The following is a 19,857-nucleotide window of genomic DNA, read 5'->3' as shown; positions in this document are numbered from 1 at the left end:
GCGCCCCCCTCCCACCCGCCACCGCTGCAGCCAGAGCGGGGCTCCGCGGGCCTGGAGCACGGCCGGGTCTAATATGCCCGGAGCCGAGGCGCGATGAAGGAGAAGTCCAAGAATGCGGCCAAGACCAGGAGGGAGAAGGAAAATGGAGAGTTTTATGAGTTGGCCAAGCTGCTACCGCTGCCTTCGGCCATCACCTCGCAGCTGGACAAGGCGTCCATCATCCGACTCACCACGAGCTACCTAAAAATGCGCGCCGTCTTTCCCGAAGGTGAGGCCGCGCTGGGCGGCGGGGAGCGCGCTGGGCGGCCCGGCGGCCTTGGCCCAAGCCGGGAGCTGGAGCTGGCCGGGAGGGCCCGCCTCAGCCACCCCGGCAGTGCCAGGGGGTCCTGGGGAGGCCGCGCACGGGGGCTTTGGCGCCTGCTCGAGAGAGGGGCCAGGACCTCGGAGCCCCAGAGACCAGACCATCCCCTGGGCCAGGGGCGAACCAAGAATTGTTCTACGAGCGTGCTCGTCCGTTCTGGCGGCTTGCTTTCCTTCCTTCTTTCCTTTCTTCGTTTCTCTAACTACTCCTTTTACTTTTTCCTTCTTTCACTTCTCTCTTTTTCCGTGGAAGAGAAGCATGTGCACTCCTGCAGGGGGTGAAGGGCGCTTGTAGCTCCCAGCTGAACTAGCACGGAGCGCACAGGCCTTAGCCAGGAGCGGAGCTCTTGTGGGGGCGCGAGCCTCAGACTCGGACCTCTCTGGCCGCCTGTTCTCTGCTCGCCTCCCTTGGGGCTGGGTCTCCGGAGGTCAGGATAGGAGAGAGGACGAGTCAGTTAGCCCAGACCGGGCAGGAGATAGCGGGAGGCGATTAGTTCAAAAATGGCAGGCGGGCCTACACACAGTCTTTTTTTTCTATTTGGAATTATAACCCCAAAGGGGCAGGTGCCATGGTGGGCAAGGGTCTCCAGGACCAACAGGTCCAGCGGACTCGCAGTGGTAAGAAACGGTGGGGTGTGTGGGCCGCAGTCCCCGCCAGGACTCTGCCTGTGAGTCTGTGGCCAGGCCAAGCACTTCTGAGCAGCAGAGCTGGGGGAGGCCTGGTCGCCACAGCGTTTGCTTTTGGTGTGCCGGTGGTTTCGAAATGATCTCCTTGCAGTGTCTCTGTCCCCTGCTGGGGTCGCTGCGGCCTGGTGCCAGAGATTGTGACACTTGGCCTGATTGTTGCCCTAGGACCTCCGGGCCTAGGATCCAGAGGGCCACATAAGCCTCTGCGGCCCCAGCAGCTAGCGCCACAGTAGGGGGACAGCTTCAGCCGCAGGACACGGGAGGGTCTCTGCAGTGCAGCTACAGGTGTCCTTCAGCTGGGGGACAGCGTGAGGAGGGCCTCCATTAAGCCAGTCCCAGGCCCAGCGACCCACCTACGGTCCGTAAGCTCACTATTTTGCAGTCGGCAGTGCTAAGCCTGTTATTTGTAATCGTCTCTCCGGGTCTGGAGCCGCATTTCACACCACTTCGTGGAGCGGAGCGGGGAGGGCCCGTTTGCCAGCCGAACTCCAGCTCTGCCCCACAGCTGGCCGGGCAGCCCAGGGTGCTGGAAGCCGTGGCCTGGCCTCGCCTGTGCCTCCCAGCTGGGCCGTGCAGCCTCTGGGCACTTTTCTGCCCGGAGCAGGAGCCTGTGGCCTGTCCGCCAGGGCCCAGCACACATTCTTTCCCCGTCCAGTCCTGACCAACCGAGGTGCCCCCTCCTCCAACCCCTCTCGCTGGGAGCTGTCATCTAGTGATCACTATTAGTCCACCAAAGAGTGACCCCTCCACTGGAGAAGCAGAGATGATTCCTCTGCAGCTGAAGTTTCAGTGAAAATTGAAAGAGAATGAGGTTTGATACTGGCCGAATCTTTTCCACCTGGGGAAGGAATGGTAACTGGTTTGCTTCTCTGAGCTGTTTCTTTGTCCGAATGCTACAAAGCAAGTGTGGACCCAGACAGGACACCCACCCACCCTGCCCCCATTGGAAATAAAAACATACAAAGAAATGATCTGAAGATTATACGATTTGTTGCTGGTGATTTCAAATAAGCCAGAAATTAGTTAGACAGGGAGGTCTGGAGAAAGCTAATTGTAAGCCATACGTTGTTTGGCGGGTTTTCCAGGGAAGCCTGCTCAAAATTGGGAAGTGATGGGTGGATTGCTTCTGCAGATATTTAAATTAGGTCTGTGCTTCTAAGCTCTGGAAAGCAAGTCTCTAGACGTTTGGGCTGAGAATTGCTTGGCCCTGAGCCTGTTGCAGGAGTGGGCTGGCTGGGGGGGTCCCAGCCTGAGCACCAGGACCCTGTGTTTTGCTCAGTAGTGTCTTGATTGAGAGGTGGCCTGTGCGTCTGCAGGATGACCATCAAGGTTGAACCTCTGGAAGGGTCTGAGAGGGAGCTGTTTGGCCCTAGAGTTTTGGAAAAGGCCCTGAACCTGTGAGGTCCCTATCTACAGGGCACGTGGAGGAGGTGGCAGTCCAGTCCCAGGCTCTCCCGCGACCCTAGAGCAGGCGGGTGCTGGCTTGGTGGGGGAGGATGGACAGACAGACCGACTCCGGACTCCTCTTTGCACTCAGAGGCCTCTGGCCTGTGGCTCTGGGCGGTGGCACCATTTCTCACCTAAGCAATCTTGGCGAGGAATTGTGAAGCCCCAGTGCCAGGTGAGGCGAGAAAGATGCGTTTAGAAAGAGCTCAATTAGGCAGAATTACTTGCTCGCCCCTCTGGTAGCTCCCAAGGGCAGGGCGCGGAAGCGGCATCGTAATTGATTTAATCTGTTCCCGAGGACGGGGGCGGTCTGCGCCCGGCGATGTGGTGCGGGATTGGGATGGGGCTTGGGAGAACCGCTGGGGTCGGGGAGCCAGCGTCAGGCAGGTTTTAGGGCCAAGGCCATTCGGGCGGCGGCCAGAGCTCCCGGATCTGCTGGCCTCTCGGCTGCGCATGGAAAGGTGCGGGGCAGCACAGACGTGCCAAGGGCGCCCCACGACCCTACCGCCCCGGTTCCACTGCCCCGGAGCGGGCAGGATCCCTGTGTGCAGAAGGACTTAGGATTTGGAGAGTCAGAAGAGAATGCACAATCCGAAGAAAGCACAGGAATCACCAGGCTAAACCTCCATACTTGAAGAAATCGAAGCCAGAGAGGGGTGGGTTTTCCGGAAGGTCCCACACCCTGGGCAAGAACAAGGGCGGCTGGGGCGGCGACCTTTGTGCCCCCGGCTCTCCCGCTGGGCAGGAGGGGCTGTGGGCCTCGCTTCTTTGTCCAGAGTCTCCCTGAGGCAGGAGGAGAGAGAGAGAAACCCAGAAGGGGCCCCCCACCCCAGGAGCAGAGAGAAGTGACAGGAGCCAAGGCAGAACACTCCTGCCTAGGCCAGTCTCTACTCCTGGGGCTGCTGGCAGTTCTTACAGCCTTTCAAGGCTCTGCTTTGCCGCCAGACTTCCATCTCCGTCTGTAAAATGGGCACATTAGCAACTCCACGGCTGGGGCGGGTGTGAGGGACCAGGCGGAGCAGGTGGAAAGCTAACGTGTTCCCACTCCAGTCACCGCTTCCTGCCAGGTCACCACGCTTCCCCGGCCACATTCAACTTCCACAGCGGAGGGTCTCACCCAGGGGACCTCTGGGACGCAGTCTGCGCTGAGACTGGGAAGACCCACTGTTTTCTAGGTCCCCACGTTTTCTCCCCTTTAACAGCAAACTCAGAAGGGAGAGGTAGATGGGCAGGGAAGAGCGCAGACGAGCAAGACTGGCTTTAGAAGTGGACTCAGAATTGAAAACTTGGTGCATGAACGGATGGTTGGGAAGGTAGGTGACCGCTGGGGCCCAGGCCGGCGGGCCCTGTCTGCGGGGTGGCCTTCCCTTCTGGGGAGGGCGCTTAGGAACCCCTGAAGTACCCTGAGAGGCCGGACTCTGCCGCTCTCTGCCCATAGCTTCATGGTGACCACCCCAGGCAGGACTCAGGCCAAGTTCTGCCATCGCTGGTCAACACTGGGCTTCAGGAGGTCAGAAGGGCCACAGGGGCTGGGGTCCCCGGCCAGCCTTGAAGGTTAGGCCCCCTCCTAGGAGGACGGAGAGGTTGGGGCACCAGCGGAGGGGCAGGGTGTGGAGTCCCTTGCTGGCCCTCGCACACAAAGGGCTGGCAGGAGGAAGTGGCCAGATGTCCCAGCTCAGGAATGGAGTCGGAAACTGAGGCTGATTCTGGAAAGGAGAACAGAGCTCCACTTCCCCCACCCCTGGACCTGAAGTTCCCAGACAGGTGCGAGTGAGCGATGGGGAGCGCCTAGGACATTCATCACTGCCTTTTACTGAAAAAAAGCAAAAACATTCACGCACAATGTGAAGTGGGGTTGGAGGCCTGCATTACTCCAGAGGTGGGATTTGTCTGGGTGCGGATTCAAGGAGGGCCTCCCCTCTCAAACGCAAGTCCACGTCCGAGGGCCTCGGGGAGGAGGAGGGCCGCCCCAGAAATTGTGCGGAATGGAAAGGCTTCGACTTAAGAGGGTTTGGTGAGGACAGATCCTACATCACCGAGGGGTTACAGGCTGAGGCCTTTCTGCACTGCAGCCCAAACTAATGTAGATTTTAAAAAGGTAGACTCGTTTTTTAAGAATAATGTGGATTTTTACAACCCCCTCCCATCTCTACTTGGAAGCCTGCCAGGCTGTGCCCCCGGGTGCAGGGGGGAAACGCCCACGATGGTGAATCAGCCTGCTCTGCTCTGCGCAGTGGTGAAGGGACATCCGGGCATGTGGGGCTTCGGCGGTTCCAGGCGAGGAACTGGAGCGCGCACGCGCCACAGAGTCAGTCCCCAGGAGGCCGGCGCCCAGGACACGGCCCGGGGTGCACCAGGGCGCGCAGAGGAAGCCTGGCTCATGCGGCGCTGTGTAACCGCCGAGGCCCCATCTCATCCTTCAAGATCTGAGCATCAGGCGGTGGGGCGCGGGCGCCTTGCGTCCGTCGTGTGAGCACGGGTATCACTGGCCAGCAGCAGGGCAGGGCCAGGCTGCAAGACCCCTCTGCTCCTCTGCCCAGTCGTGCGTGCAAGGCCTTCTTGGGGTGGGGCGCCCCAACCTACAGCTCCCTTCGCACCTCCTCCGCGGCCTGCTGTGTGACTTAGGTTTGGAAGAGGCCGCAAGGGCCGGCTTTTCAGGGCCGCGGGCGGGGAGTCGGGAGGGAGCGAAGCATGCCAAGGCCAGACGACTGAAGTGCGCGGAGGAGCCTCAGCCGTGACAATTCACTGGGGTCCAGAGCCGAGGCGGGAGGTTTCGAGGCGCCAGCTCTGGACTCTCCTAGACCAGTGAGGCGGGATCGGCCCCAATCTCTCCAAGTTACAGCCTCGCACAGGCTCGTGGTGGCCCGGTAGCCCCAGAGAGAGACTCCGTGAGCTTGCAGACCCGCGGGTGGTCATGCTCTGAATTCCGGGTCGTAAACGCCGGTGGGGGTGACAGGCGTTAGATACTGACTTTTTTTTTTTGCATGGGGAGGAGATACCGCAGTGGGGAAGAGGGTCCAGCAGCCAGGCTGTCCTTATATCCCCCTACCCACCCCACATCCATACCCTTCTTGACACTGAAGCGGTTTGCAATCAGGGAGTGTGCCCTCGTGTCCTCAGATGGCCCACAGGGTGGGAGAGGACATGCCCTCTCCTGGGAGGTGGGTAGTAATTGAGAGTGCAGCGGGCCGGACAGCAAGCAAAGTGAAGACTGGAGCATGGTGGTGGCAGCCATGACAAGTTTCAGGCCTTGGACGGACGGGCCTGCGAGTTTAGCTCATTTAATCCCCAACAACCCCATTTTAGAGGTGAGAAAGAAAGGTTGGCAGTCAGGGCACTGGCTGGAGATCAGACCGTCCAGCCCCCAGAAGGTCTGTTGTGGTTTTTCACAGTCCCAGATCCAGTTTTCCATGGAGGGGCTGGGGCAGGGTCTGGCTCCATTATTAACCCCATTTAATGATCACAAGACCCCTGTGAACAGTGTTTTTGTTGCTGGTTTCGATACCGAAGTTTGCCCTCCGGACCATGTGAGAGTCGCTGTCCATCCTGGGACTTTTCACAGCCCAGATCCTTTCTCCCAAGCTGGACCCATCGGCCACTGGCCATAGCGAGCCTTGCTCCTGAGACCAGAGGAAAAAGCAAACCAGCTGTCTCCTTTAGGTCTCCGCTTATGTGTGTCCCATCATCTGAGAGGGGGGCCTTACCTCACAGCGAGGAAACCCCTCCACTGTGTCCCCTTCCCTGGGAAATCATCTTATTTGTGAGGTCCCATGTTTATGGTCTGTGACCTGCGCCTGAAGGGCAGCACCCAAAGGTAACCCCAGGGCCTGGATGGGACACAGCAGGCACTCGGGGCTGGTTATCACTGACTAACCGAGCACCTAGGGAAGAGGGCCCATATTTAGATAGCATCTATGACAGGAGGGCCTGCAGTTTAAGCTGAATGGCCCGCTGAGTGTGAGTACCAAGATGCAGGTACCCACAAGCCCTGGAATGCAGAGAGGGAAAGGGGGGTCCCTGGCCCCTTACCTCTGACCTGGTGCCTGACTCCCATGACCTGGCCATCTGGATGCCCAGTAGCAGGAAGTCCCCAATGACACATGTAGGCCCAATGGGCTCTCAGACTCCTGTGGCTGGGAAGCCACGGGCTGGGCTTGGGACTCCCCAACCTCTCCCCTGCAGTCACTGAATGGGGCGTCCCGGGATCAGGTGGAGCAGATGGCCAGTGGCTAGCCCCCTGGAGGAGCTTAGCCCGAATGAAGTCCTCTGCTAGGCCAGGTAAGGGCCACAGGCATAGTGCCTCACTCTTTCAGGAGTATGTATGGCTTACAGTACCAAGACAATTTTTTTTTTTTTTTGGTTACAAATCTTAATTTATTTAGTCTCTACGTTCAGCCCAAAGTAGGTTTTTATGGGCAGAGTGAAAAGGCCTCACCCACAGCGGTTTCTAATGGAAGAGCTGGCAGCACATCGCCCCTGGGTGAGGTGACATTAGGGTAGGGATGCTTGAGGAGAATCTCTCACCACCCCTACCGCCTCCTGTTAGGTCAGAAAGGAGTGTTTGCACCGAATCTCCTCCAGCAAAACAGAGGCTTCGAGAAATTATAGAAATAATTATAACGATATAAGAAAACAGGCGCCCTTGAAATATCCAGGTATTTAAATTACACGGAAATCGTCCCATGTACCAAATGCACTTTTGCATTTGAGGCCAGAGCCTTCAGCAAGGCTTACGGGAGAGCCAGGCAGACGAGTCTGTGCTGGGGGTCATTCCCAAAGGTACAGATTCCCCCAGGTCACTAGGACAGACCCTTTGAGAAGCCAGGGCCAGGAGGCCATGCTCACTTTCCCCACCCAGCTAGGCAAAGGGGGTTTGGCCCAAACCTGGGAAGCCACCTTGGAGTGAGGTAGAGAGCAGTTATTCTGTCCATTTTCAAAAATTGGAGTTCCTGAGTCTTTTTTAAATTCTTCATTCAAGCCTGGCAGCTGGCGGGGGGGGGGCACTTTTAAATTTTGGTTCTTTCCATTTCTGATTAAGTGGAATAACGTGGGCCACCACCAAGCCAGCTGCTTGGATGTTGGGGAGAAAGGACTTTCCCGTGGGAGCCAGTGGCATGCTACTGTGTGTGTGTGGGGGGGGTGTCGGTCACTGTGGTCATCCTTGAGAGCCAAGTGGGGTGGGCAGTGAGTTCCTGGGGTCAAGGAGACACCTCTGTCTCCACGATGGTGGTTTAGGTTCTGCAGTCACATTGGGGAGATTGGGATGTGCGGAAATGAGCCACTTCCTTCTGGGGAGGCCACGATAAGCCCCTAATTTCTAGAGCCCAGGAAGATAAATTAGAGGTCGTCTCTTTTAGCTGCGAACAGAGTTCACTGGGAAGGGTCTCTGAAGCCTCTGAGGGGGCGCAGGGCCCCCAGGTGCTCTGGGCCAGGGTGCATTTTCCACCTCCTGAGATCAAAGCCCCCAGAAGCCAGGGCGCCCCGGTTGGCTCCTGCAGGGACAGCGGGCGAGACTCAGGGTGCTGCGCAGCTACTCTGCCCACTCACTCGCCACCACCCTTAGAGGGGCTTCGTGGTCTGGAGAATGGTCCCCGAATCAGCTATGGCTGAGCGAGTTTCCGCGTCCTGCCCTGGCCTCCGGTCGGGCACTTGGGGTGCGCAGCGGTCAGGGGGCCGGTCTGGCCCGCAGTTCACCGCCTGGAGTGGGGGGAGGCAGACGCGCCATCGGGGCCCACAGCCCGCCGCGCACGGGTTGGCGGTTGGGAGCTGGCGGCTCTCCAGTGGGCCTGGAGTCTGGGAGCGCGTTTTCCACGAAGAAGAATGGGGCGCAGGCTGAGACAGAGACCACTGGCCTTCGCCACTTCGCGCCCAGGGCCGCAGAGCTCACTGGAGCATGGCTGGCCAGGCCCCCAGCGGAAGGACTCCAGGGACCGACTGAGTTGTGCAAGCCACCTCACCTGGCTTTCCTGCTTCGTCCCCAGTCCGCGGAGGGAAGCCTGGGATGTCTGGGGTCAGAGCCGCCGCCGAGGCGAGGGCGCAGGAGAGGGAGGCTGCGCGGGGCAGGGCGGCCTCTCCGCGGGGCGCGCACCGCAACCGGTGGCCTTGGGCGCGGGGGAGCAGAAGGCCTGGGAGGGCAGTTAGGAAACGGAGGAGCTGGGGGACCCCAATTTGTCAGCAGACGCCTCTCAGTCACTGTGGAGTACATACGGGACTCTCACCTCCTGGTCCTGCCGCTGGCGCGCTTGGGGTTCGCCCTTGGAATGCCCCCAAGTAAACCCTACCCAGGCTGCAGGTCTCGGGTTGGATGGGGGACGGCGCCCCCTGGGACGCCTGTGAGCGCTGGAGAGTCTGAGGGGTTGTGGGTGGTTGTTTTTTTTTTTTTTTTTTTTTTTCTTGCAGAAAAAGTCGCCTCCGGGGCAGCGAGGGCTTTCTGTCTGGGCTTCTCTGTCTTTGGGGAAATGCACAGTTGCCGGCGAGGCGGGAAAGGGAGGGAGGGTCCTTGGGGGAATATTTATGGGTCAAATCGGTATCCCCGTTTGGCTACGACAATGGCCGATTTCAAAGCAGATTAGATTACTTTGTGGCATTTCCAATGAAACGGCAATTTCAGAGCCATGAGCACATGGGCGACCCACGCGAGCTACGCGCCGGGCGCTCGCAGCCGAGGCCTCAGCGGCGATTTCCCCTCTGGCCGTTTTCTTTTTCATCGAGGGCACAGAAGGCGGCCTGCGGGGCCCGGAAGGCGACAGGGCGGTCGCTCTGGACTCGCAGGGTCCGGGACTCAGGGGTTCCCCGCGCCCTGTTCCGCGCCTCAGCCTCGGGCGCTGCCATTTACTATTTTTTATTATTTTTATTTCTATTATTCCCTCGTCCAGGTTTAGGAGACGCGTGGGGACAGCCGAGCCGCGCCGGGCCCCTGGACAGCGTCGCCAAGGAGCTGGGGTCGCACTTGCTGCAGGTAGGGACGAGGCTCGGAAGTTGGGGTACCGCCGCAGCCCCGGGTCCCGGCTGCGCCTCCCCTCTGACTCCACCACCCCGGGCTCGAGGTGTCCCTCCCCAAGGAACCCCGAGTAAATCCACGGGCCGCCACCAGGCTGCAGAGGTCGCCCCGAGGCCAGAGGCACTGCGGGGAACTGGGAGCAAGCGGCTCCCTCCCCGCATCCGGGTCCCCTCACCTCGCACCCCAGAGGGCTGGGCCCCGAGTGGACTCAGCTCAACCAGAGCAACCTCTGGCCAGCCCCACCCCCACCCAGGTCCAGGCCTCTTTAGCTCAGGACATCTAGACCGAAGGGCGCCCCCGGGCGTGGTCAAGCCCTGTCCGACCTCACTTCCCCCACGAACTTTCATGGGGCGACTGCTCTGTGCCAGACGCTGCGCGGGGCGCTGGAGCCGGAGGAGGAAGGATCGGAGCAAAGCTCAGGGCGCCCTGAGCCAGCGGGCGGCTGCTCGGAAGCGTCTGACAAACGTGTGTTTAAAGGGGTCGCAAATAAAGGAGAATCAGCATCAGTAATAGAATAAGAGTTGGCGTTACTGCGCCTTTCCCACGGGCCAGATTCCGTTCTAAATCTCACTGTGTCATCTCGCTTCACTACCCCCCTAGAATGGGCTCTATGTTTAACTCCGCTTTTTCGGAGGAGTAAATCGAGGCACGGAGAGATTAAGCAACATGCCCGAGGTCACACAGCAAGCGGCGGAGCCGGGTTCTACCCAAGTGGTCCCGCTCACGACGTGGTGCATTCTTTGGGGTCACCTGGCTCACGAAGGGAGCCGGTGCTTGGTTGGTGGTCAGCCGCTTAGCGCCCCAGCCCGCAGCCGTTCAGTCCGCGGCCGCTAAACCGCCCCTGACCTCGCATTTCCCCGCGTGGTGTCTGGGGCGCGGGCCGGGTAACCATGCGCAGGACCCGCCAGCTCCAAGTCGGTGGCTGGCGCTAGGTGGGGACAGCCATGCCCCGTGTCTCAGAGTCTTTCAAATGCCCTTTACAGAGCTTCATCAACGACCCGATTCATTCCCCCCTCATGTCATTTGTCTCTGCCATCAAAAAATGCCTACCGAGAGCTATTTTGCATTTCCTCCTTCTATTTTGTGTTTTCTTTAAACGAAAAAAAAAAAAAAGTTGGCGGCGGGACGCACTGACTTGGGTCAAAGTCAGCCGCGAGCTCCCCATTTCGAAAAAGCAGATCTTTTCAAAACTCTTGCCTCGAATGTCCCAGTGTGATTTATTTTTTTTAAAAAAAGCGTGCTCTGGGAAAGAGAAGATCCGGGGAATATTTGAAACCCGAAGCGTTTACAACATTAAACGGTGTGTCAGCCGGGCGGGTAATGGCGCTCTTGGAGAACTTCCCGCGCGCCCCGCGCTCCCCCTACGCTCACTTTCCAGCTCTGTGCGCGGTTTTTTGCATGTTAGATACTCCTACAGATTGTAAGTGACACTAATGTCAGGGACAACTAAGTGCCGGGGACTCTAGTGAAAACCCGGCAGGTAAAAGCCAACACCCTCGTTTCCTCCACTGTACATTTCTTTAATTAGTTCGCTGTAGCGTGCGAGTGTCTTTGCATTTAATATTACATGCATGCAAAATTTGAAGCTATGAAAGCATACCCCACATTTTCCTTTAAGAATATTATTTTTAGCTACTGCTGGCAACTTTCAGAATTTGATTATGATAATTTTTCTTTCACTCGTATGGCTCGCCGTCAGATACTATTTCATTAATGTATCTCTTTAATGGTTTTGGAGTTAAGCAAGAATGCAAAATGTGCCAAAACATTTATAACTTTAGAAATCGCTGTATAGTTTATATTTTTTGAAACAGTTTATATTTTTGAAACAGTTTAGCTGGGAAAATATTTTGTAATTGAGTTAGAACTGGGAAAGCAAGGCTTCTCATCAAGATGTTGATTTCAACCTCAGCATGGGGAAGGGAAATGATAGTCTGGTTGGCAAAAAATTTTTGCAGCAAACCTGTATTTGAGACAGCAGAACATAAGGATAACTTTCAAGTTTCACTTCTATACATTCTTTTTAGGCTCCCCTCCAAAGAGGGGGCAGATTTAGAAAAACCAAAGGTAATCTGGTTTCAATTACATGCTGTAAAAATAGAATTTGTGGCCAGAAATTAATTTGGAATATTTTTTATGGGGGTAGCATTGTGGGTTGTATGGATCTTTCACCAACTTTATTGCTTTTCTTTGGTTGTGGATCTAAAATATGAATGGGTAAATAAAATACGGTTTCCTTTTTTTCAAAAAATAATTTAGTTTTTTTATCCTTGCCACACATAAATATAATATGTACTTTTTAATTTGTCTTAATTACCTCTTATAATTTTTTTTGAGGGCCAGCCAACTTAGGTAAAATCAGAATATCATTTAGGTACTTTTAATTTTTTTAGAAATCAATACTCCTTTCTCCTTGAATTTTGCAAAGGTTATTTGATCTCTTGCAAATTCTAAATAATTCTGTAGACATAGTCTGTTCAAATAACTGGTATTTTCTTTTCTGAGGAGCGGTAGTGTTTAGAATTTATTATTCAAAAGGTACTTAGGGGTAACTAGAAAATTGTGGCAAATAAAGCATATGTCCTAGTGGTATAAACACTGCCAATTATGACCTAAAATGGTCTATATAGTGGTAGATTGTCCCCTAAGCACCATAGAACTCCGGATTTGTGCTAAGTGCTAAAATAACCCCAAACAATAAAGCTACTACGTTTAAACTGGGTATGATAGGAATTCTCAAATGTTTTACATGACTTTTGTGATGTGTATGTAAGGCTGTTTTTAAAGTGTTTTAAAAGCATTTGAGAGTCTGGTGCGGGAACTAAACCTTAAATGTTGTAACTTAAATCCTTATGGCCCCAAACCCTGGTGGGTTTTTTTGTTTGTTTTTTTGCATTTGATACATATATGCCGATGATAATATTTCATACATTCCTCTATCCCAGTGGCAGTACGAGGATGAGATTTAACTCTCCATATAACTATCTTTCCTCACCCTGACGCTTTTTTCTTTTCCAGACTCTGGATGGATTTGTTTTTGTGGTAGCATCTGATGGCAAAATCATGTATATATCGGAAACAGCCTCCGTACATTTAGGCTTGTCCCAGGTAAGCTGTACCTAATTTTATGTGCAACCAAAGTATTCAGGGTTGGCAGATCTTGGCGGCCGTACCCAACTTGAAAACGAGTCTGTCCGAGCATCTGCCTTTGCGCGTGAACATAATCCCAAACTGCAAACTCCTCTTCTCAGAGCATCCCGCAGGGCTTTCCTTCTCCGGGTTGCATTTCACTATTTCACTTTCTTTTTCCTCTGGGGCTAATGACCAGTGTATCTTTGCAACCGTCAGCCATGTTCCGAGATGTCGTTCGATAGACGAGACTCTGCTGATACAGTAACGGCACTCGGCCACTAACGAGAGCTTCACAAAGGGAGATTTTTCAGTCCACACTTGCTGGCCTGCACGTGGTATTGTGTGAGTCGCTGTGAAAGCCAGAGGGAAGCTGGTGTAGAACGTGGATTTTGTGCAGAATGTGCTTTGGGGAGAGAGAAGGGGGTGGGGGGTAGATTTATGAGTGTTCACATGGAATTCAGGGTAATTTTTCCTGAGTTTTTCCAGTTCAGTGGTCGTTTCAGTAAAGCATTTTATATGCTTGTGATAGAAACTCATAAAACTCAGTTTACTACTGTTTTGCACAGCAAGGTCTTGGTTTCTTTAGAACATGTAAATGTTACTGATTTTTCTGGAACCATTTTCTCAAAAAGGGTTTATCCTCTAGAGGAAAGAAGTGCACTTGGCTTTATCTGTCTTGGTCCAGCCGAAGGTTTGCTGGAGAATTTGGCTGAATCTGGGCCGGTGGCCGGTGGGTCCAGATGTGGGGAGCCTAACTGATTTTTGCCACTCACATTTCTGATTTAACAAGTGTGGGTCGTGGTTCTAAAAGTCACATTTTTATACATATAGGAACTAAGCGTTTCTTTACATCATGAATTATCAGAGTGCACCTTTTATATCACACTAGGATTAATTAGATACAGGAAATGGGCTCCCAGGAGGCGCGTGAATAATCTGTATTGCACCAGCCTCCTCATGCAGTTAAGCCAAAATAAAACATGCCAATTAATGTGGCTTGGGTTTTCTCATTGAAAAACAATGTTACCAGTTTGGAAACCTGCATCTGATGTATTCCTTTTCTTTTTCTGCCTGTATGTTTTTTAAACTTGCTCTTTGTTTACAACCTTTTCTTCCAATGTGTGTATATCCTAATCCCTGTGCCTATGTGTTTCTGGTGTAAAGTCCTTTAAAGTGAATCTCATATTTAGATTGTTTGGTGTTTTCTTCTCTCTTCCTCTTCTCTTTTATGAAACCTGGTCTCCCAGATAAGATTTACCTAAGGCTTGGCTTTTACACCTATGTGACCCAAGGGATTACTGTGCTTATAGATTGGGAAATACTGTTGGGAACATAAAAATTAGTATTTTTTACATATTTTCCAAAGTTATTATTCTTTGCATTTCCACCTGACCCTATTTAGAATTATTTCAGACCCTTTCGTTGTACCCAGCCTGGTTTCTACTCCCGACTTGGTCTATGGCTGATTGACCTTGATCAGATTACTTAATTCTCAATCATAGTTTATAAAACCTTTGATAGATCTTATAGTAATGTTCCAAACACGACAAAACATTTCACATACTTTTTTTAAATGACTGGTCAAACATATTTAAGAATAGGGGACGTCACTGTTATGGGATATTAAATTTAGAGCTGAGCTTCCTAGCAGTCAAAGCAAAAAGGGAAATACATTCCGTTATATGGTCTTCCTTGTCTGATAGGGCAGGTACATAAACTCCCTGAACTATAACTTAAATAAAAAAGAATGCCTACTCTATTTCTCTTTCAGGATCCTGATAAGAAGCAAATCAAAGTGCCCATTTTATGTAATTTATAAACTATAGGGAGCTACACAAAAGCCAGGCATCACCACAGTTTCATTAGTATTGTACTACAAATAGCACAAAAGTTGCTTCAAATAGCGTCCTTTGGTTGGCACGTATAGTGAGGGCTCTTAGTCATTTGGAATGTCCTGGCACTTCTGAAGGCACTGCACGCACAGCAGGACATTCCAGTTCATTCTGTCAGGCTGCTCAGGCTAGCATCCCATATCTCTCTCTCTCTCTCTCTCTGTCATTTTTATCTTTAATAAGAGCAACCAAAATATCGGAGAGGTGACAACTATGCCTCTTCTTCATGATTAACTCCCCAAAAGGAAATCTAAGCAGAATCATAATTAAAATTGTATTTCAAAATTTTGGTCATAATGCAGAAATAAAACTTCGTATCATAATTTTGAAAGGGGAGGGCATTTTACACTACCAAGAAAGTTACAGAGATGCCTTTCGTCTATATGTTGCCAGAAGTGTCAATTAAAAAAAAAAAGATAAGTCAAACTGTGCAGAAAGACTGATTTTTTTTTCTGATCTATTGGCAGGATTGTCTTAGTATCAGTCCTCAGTTACAAAAACACTTAGATGCAGACTTGAGCCCTGGTTAGAGTCTGGGGAGTTCCATGGTGGACTGTTTAAATAAACAACAACAAACTTTTCCCTCAAGCCTGCTTCCTGTGCACGATTAACCCCACAGAAGGAAATCTAGGCAGAATCACAATGTGTATTTTTTTCTGTCTTTGTTACTTAAATAGTAAAATAAAGTATTGAAAAGGATGTCTAATACCCAACTTCTCTTTAAAAAAAAAATTTTGCACCTTTTAGATTATTTTTATTAGTAGTCAAAAGTCAGGCAAATATATCAAACATGAAACCTTTATTAAAATAAGCCCAAAGATTTTTTTAAATCACAAGAGATAAAAATGTTAATAAAATTATACCCAATAGTTAGAGTAACCGTTAAAACAAGTTTTCTGATGAATAACGATAATACTAATAGCTTATATTTACATAGCGCCCTTCAGTGTTCCAAGAACTTTCAGTTACGCTCAATGACATTATCTCATTAAGTAATGACATCTTTCACATTAATTCAGGGTTAAACTCTATGTTAGCAGCTCCTAGGAAACATAAGCCCCTTTCTAGATTTGTCATGATTGTGTGATAAGTCACAGCAAACGAGTGTTTTTTTTTAAACCTGAAATATCTAAATAACTATCTGAATTATCTATTAGCGAGTGTAAAAAAAAATTATGTGTTATAAGCCCATCTTAATTCAAAGCCTTTTTTAACCTTAAAAAAATAAGCGTTGGAATAAGAAGTCTATTTTATACGTAGAGTTCATTTATGTTTGCTTTTCAATGAGAGATCCTTGATGTCAAACTGTTGTATCAGAAAAATGACAGACGACCACAAAATGCAAGTTGTCTCAGGCCACAGTTCAAGTGTTGGGAAATAGGGTCAAGTGTCTGGCTTGAAAATTTTGTTTGTCGTAAACACATGTACGTAATACATAATAATTCGTATAGACAAATTTCTATTTGGAAGAGGTAGAGTTGGGGAAGCACTCTTTATCCATGCAGGTTTATTAAATGATTTATTTTCACGGGTTTTTTGGTTAATACAATTAAACTTACTTATATTTGAAGAAGAATGAAGCTCTGTCTACCTGCTAAGACATTTTTAAGTCTCCTTGTGGTTTAGATTTCCTTACCAAAGTTGCATACATTATATAGCATCTAGGTAACTAATCTACATTTTCCAGTAAATATAGATATGTACGAAATAACTTATCGTGAGACACAGAGAGGAAAACGACATACTGGAGATTATAGCAGAAGCACAACTGTAAAACAACACGGTGTTGTTTGGGGCCATAAGACCTAATCCTTTCACTTTTGAAACAAAGAGAAAGGATAGCGTTTCATGTTTGTTGACATAACTCGAACCCTGAAACCCAAACCATCTTATTTTAAAATGCTTAATTTACCATAGTCAGCGAAACACCCAAAGCAGAGTAATGTGCGTTTTCAGAGCACTGGGTGACTCCCCGTTCCGACCCAGAATGTATTCATTTAGTGCTGTATTTATCCTGTGTAGTTTTCTTGGCAGGAAGAAAAACGATTCAGAAAAACATAAAAACGCTCTTAGTAGGAAAGCAATTCATTTTGTAGTTACCAGGGTTTTACTAATACTAAAATATCACATCGAGGGCCTGTTTTAATAAGGCTGATGTATGAGACCTGAGGAGTTTTAGAGCCACGACCACAATTTTTTTTTTTGAGATAGCCACATTTCTTTCAGCATTCAAAAGCACGAATAGATATGTAAATACAGGAAACACCATGTCAACCATAATTTTGAGTCAAGGTCAGCACCGTTTTATCATTCCAAAATTTGTTCTTTAAAAACATTTCTGTTGTTTGAAGACTATTTCACTTCCTAGATGGCCTTTGAGTTTTATAATTAAGCTAAAGATTCAGAAAAATCAAGGCTGTGATTCATGGACCTTCAATCTTCATTCTCTGAGCGCATGAGATGAAAATAGGACCTTTGAAAACACATGAAGCGACTTTAGGATCACAACACAAATGGAATCTCTATTAGAACAGAAGTAAGTCTGTTTGCAAGTATATGAAGCTATTTCTCTAAAAAGACGTCAGTGAATTAAAAAAAAAGAAGAAGAACTTGAAGCAAATCAGAATTATCTCTTTTCCCTAAAAATTATATTAAGGAAGAAATGATAAGCCAACACACATAAAAATTCTATTTTGTTACTTTTCATTTTTAAAATAAGTCGTCGAAATTGCAAATCGATTTAAAAAAAATAGCTCCCGTATTTATCAGCCTTTGTCACTCTCCACCTGACAGAGCTTCACAAGGAATCTGTTTGGCTGCCCCCGAGAAAAAAAAGAAATTGTCCTGTCCCAAATGGCTGACTTAAATGTTGCTTAAATGGTTTTATTTCAACTTTGTAAGGATTAACAGCAATGACTTGAAAGAGAATGTTTAGTTTTTGTTACTTATTTTTTTAATGAAATCTTGTCATCGCTTTTTTATCTAGGCAAAAATCCATTTGAGTCATTAGAGAAAAGCGCCCGGTTTTCTAGTGCCAGGTTTGGGCGGTGGGTAGAGGGCATTTCTGTAACGGGATACTCTGCACCGCTCTGTTTGCATAGTATTAGAGAGAGACACTCTATGAATAATGCAGAACAGAGAACAGTGAACGCTGTTTTTAGGGACAAGATTACTTAGCCGGCCAGAAACGTTATTCGTTCTGACTAAAAAGGCAACTCGTCCATCTTAACGAGTTGGAAGAACTGGCTCCGAAGAGGGATAAATTCCTCCACCTCCGCATGGCCCCTTGGTCCCAAGCAAAGAGCTGATGGCCTTGATGCTAATTTGAAACAGTGGAGGAATTCTCCGTTGGACCCTCTGGCTGGGGTCGTCCCGTTGCGTGAGGTGGCACGTCGGGGCTGCCCCTGTACTGGAGATCACATCCTCTCTGCTCTGGTCGAGGGCACTGAGCCTCCTAATGAATCACCCGCTGTGGCACGCTTAAAAATAATTAATAAGGGGGTGGTTAGGGACCAGCCTGCCTTTGCTCCTTAGCTTGCCCTCTGCCCTCAGGGGCAGGGCTGAGCAAGAGCTCTGCAGCCCCACCCGAGGGTCTCTGCTTCTTGCCTTTTGAGTTTCTTCCTACACTGGGCTGTTGGGGTTCCTTCTGGCTGTGATAGAAGTGCCATTCCTGCCTTGGGGAGGCCCCCCTATCAATCCTGGGTGCATTGACTCGATGTCTTCAGCTCTAAAATAGGATCCGCCAACCTCTGCTCAGAAGGCTGCTCTCCGATGGTGGTGGTTTCTAGAACATTCTATGCCGTTGTCCATCGCAAGATGAGTGAGGGAGCCCGGGTCTTGAGACTCTCTCATTCCGTGTCACGGCATTTGTGTTTGGGGAACACAGAAAGCTTCTTGGGGAGAGGAACTGAATCGCTGGGACCTCTGTGCAAAGATCATAATCATAATGACGATGTCTTCTCAGAGCCCACCCCGAGCCCCTGCCCTTGCAAAGCAGAGACCTGTCCAGTGGGGACGTGGCCTGCAGGCCTGTTGAGGTGTCCTCTGTGGGGTGTGTCCGGAAGTAGGTGGTGTCCGAACGCAGGGTCACGTTGCTCTCTGGCGTGAGCCCCAGCCCATCAGGTCACGTAGCCGTTCAGCTGCACCCATGGGCGGGAGCCATGGGCTCAGCACAGCCACCCTGGACTAGGAAGGCCAGAGACACATTGTGGCCACGTGGAAGAGGTGTGGCAGTGCCTGAGGGGCAGAGCTGCCAGGAAGAAGGGCCTTTGTGGCCTGCAAGTTCTTCTTGAGTGCAGTGGAGCCCAGTGGAGCCCTTGGCTCCTGCCTCCCTGCCTCTGAGCAGACGAGGCCGTCCCAGGCACCACATTCTGGGCGTGGTGGCTCGCCTCCCAGCCAGCCGGTCCCCTCAGGAGGCACGGAGCGCGAGTTTCACAGTGTGTCTCCTGTATGAAGGACGCTGCCCAAGCCATTAGGGTCACCCATTTCCACCATCCTTGGCTTTCCAGCCCAGGACTGACCCTCGCTCTCTGGCCTTGCTGGAAAGTGTGAGAGACGCTTCAGGGTGCTGTTTGAGGAAAGACACATGTTTCTGAGCTTGGAGAAAGTGCAGTTGTCAGTGGAGACAGAAGTCCTGTTCCTGGCGGGGGCTTCCCTATGACCCCACCCGCAGCCCCGGGCACCCCAGGAAGGCTTCCTGACCCCTCCCCTCTCTTCCTGTCTGTGGCAGGTGGAGCTTACAGGCAACAGCATTTACGAGTACATCCACCCCTCTGACCACGACGAGATGACGGCCGTCCTCGCGGCCCACCAGCCTCTTCACCATCACCTGCTCCAAGGTATGTATTTCCTCCAGATGAAAAGAGAGCAGAACGAAAACAAGGCGATGCTCTCGCACGTGGCCCAAGGGTGTTGCCTCCCACACTGCCCATGGGAAGTGTGACCAAGGGCTGCCCAGCCAGAGCCCCAAGCAGACACCCAACACCCGCCACGTCCTTTAAAGCAATACTGCCGATCCCCGTCAGGTGCGAGAGGCTGTGATGGGTGCTGGGTGGGGGATAAGTGGTCAGAGGCTCCCCTCCGATGTGCTATGGTTTGGTGTTCCAGAGACACAGGTCTAGGCTTGGGCTTTTTTATTTTTTATTTTTTTATTGGTTGCAAGTGTACAATTCAATAGTATGTCATGTGTATGTTGCATTGCATGTTCACCCAAAGTCCAGTCTCCGTCTGTCACCATATTATTGGATCCCCTTTTACCCGCATCTACCTCCCCCCTCCTCCCTTTCCCTGTGCTCACTGTAAAACTGTTGTCTGTGTCCCTGCGTTTTGGTTTGTTTGTCT

At 51.0% G+C, this 19,857-nt stretch overlaps 1 protein-coding gene across 1 annotated transcript in view; it reads left to right on the top strand.

The window, feature by feature from the left end:
- Positions 1-6: 6 nt before the first annotated feature.
- The window catches only part of SIM2 (SIM bHLH transcription factor 2), a 42,143-nt gene continuing 22,292 nt past the window's right edge, over positions 7-19,857 (top strand). The window contains 4 exon segments of the mRNA XM_006927033.3: positions 7-268; positions 9,369-9,451; positions 12,512-12,601; positions 19,247-19,355. Coding sequence (XP_006927095.3) covers positions 94-268; positions 9,369-9,451; positions 12,512-12,601; positions 19,247-19,355 — 457 coding nt within the window. The 5' untranslated portion in view covers positions 7-93.

This window comes from Pteropus alecto, unplaced genomic scaffold, assembly GCF_000325575.1.
Source record: "Pteropus alecto unplaced genomic scaffold, ASM32557v1 scaffold97, whole genome shotgun sequence".
Lineage (NCBI taxonomy): Eukaryota > Metazoa > Chordata > Mammalia > Chiroptera > Pteropodidae > Pteropus > Pteropus alecto.
The sequence above is the reverse complement of the archived record's forward strand: the minus strand, read 5'-3'. Positions and strand labels throughout refer to the sequence as shown.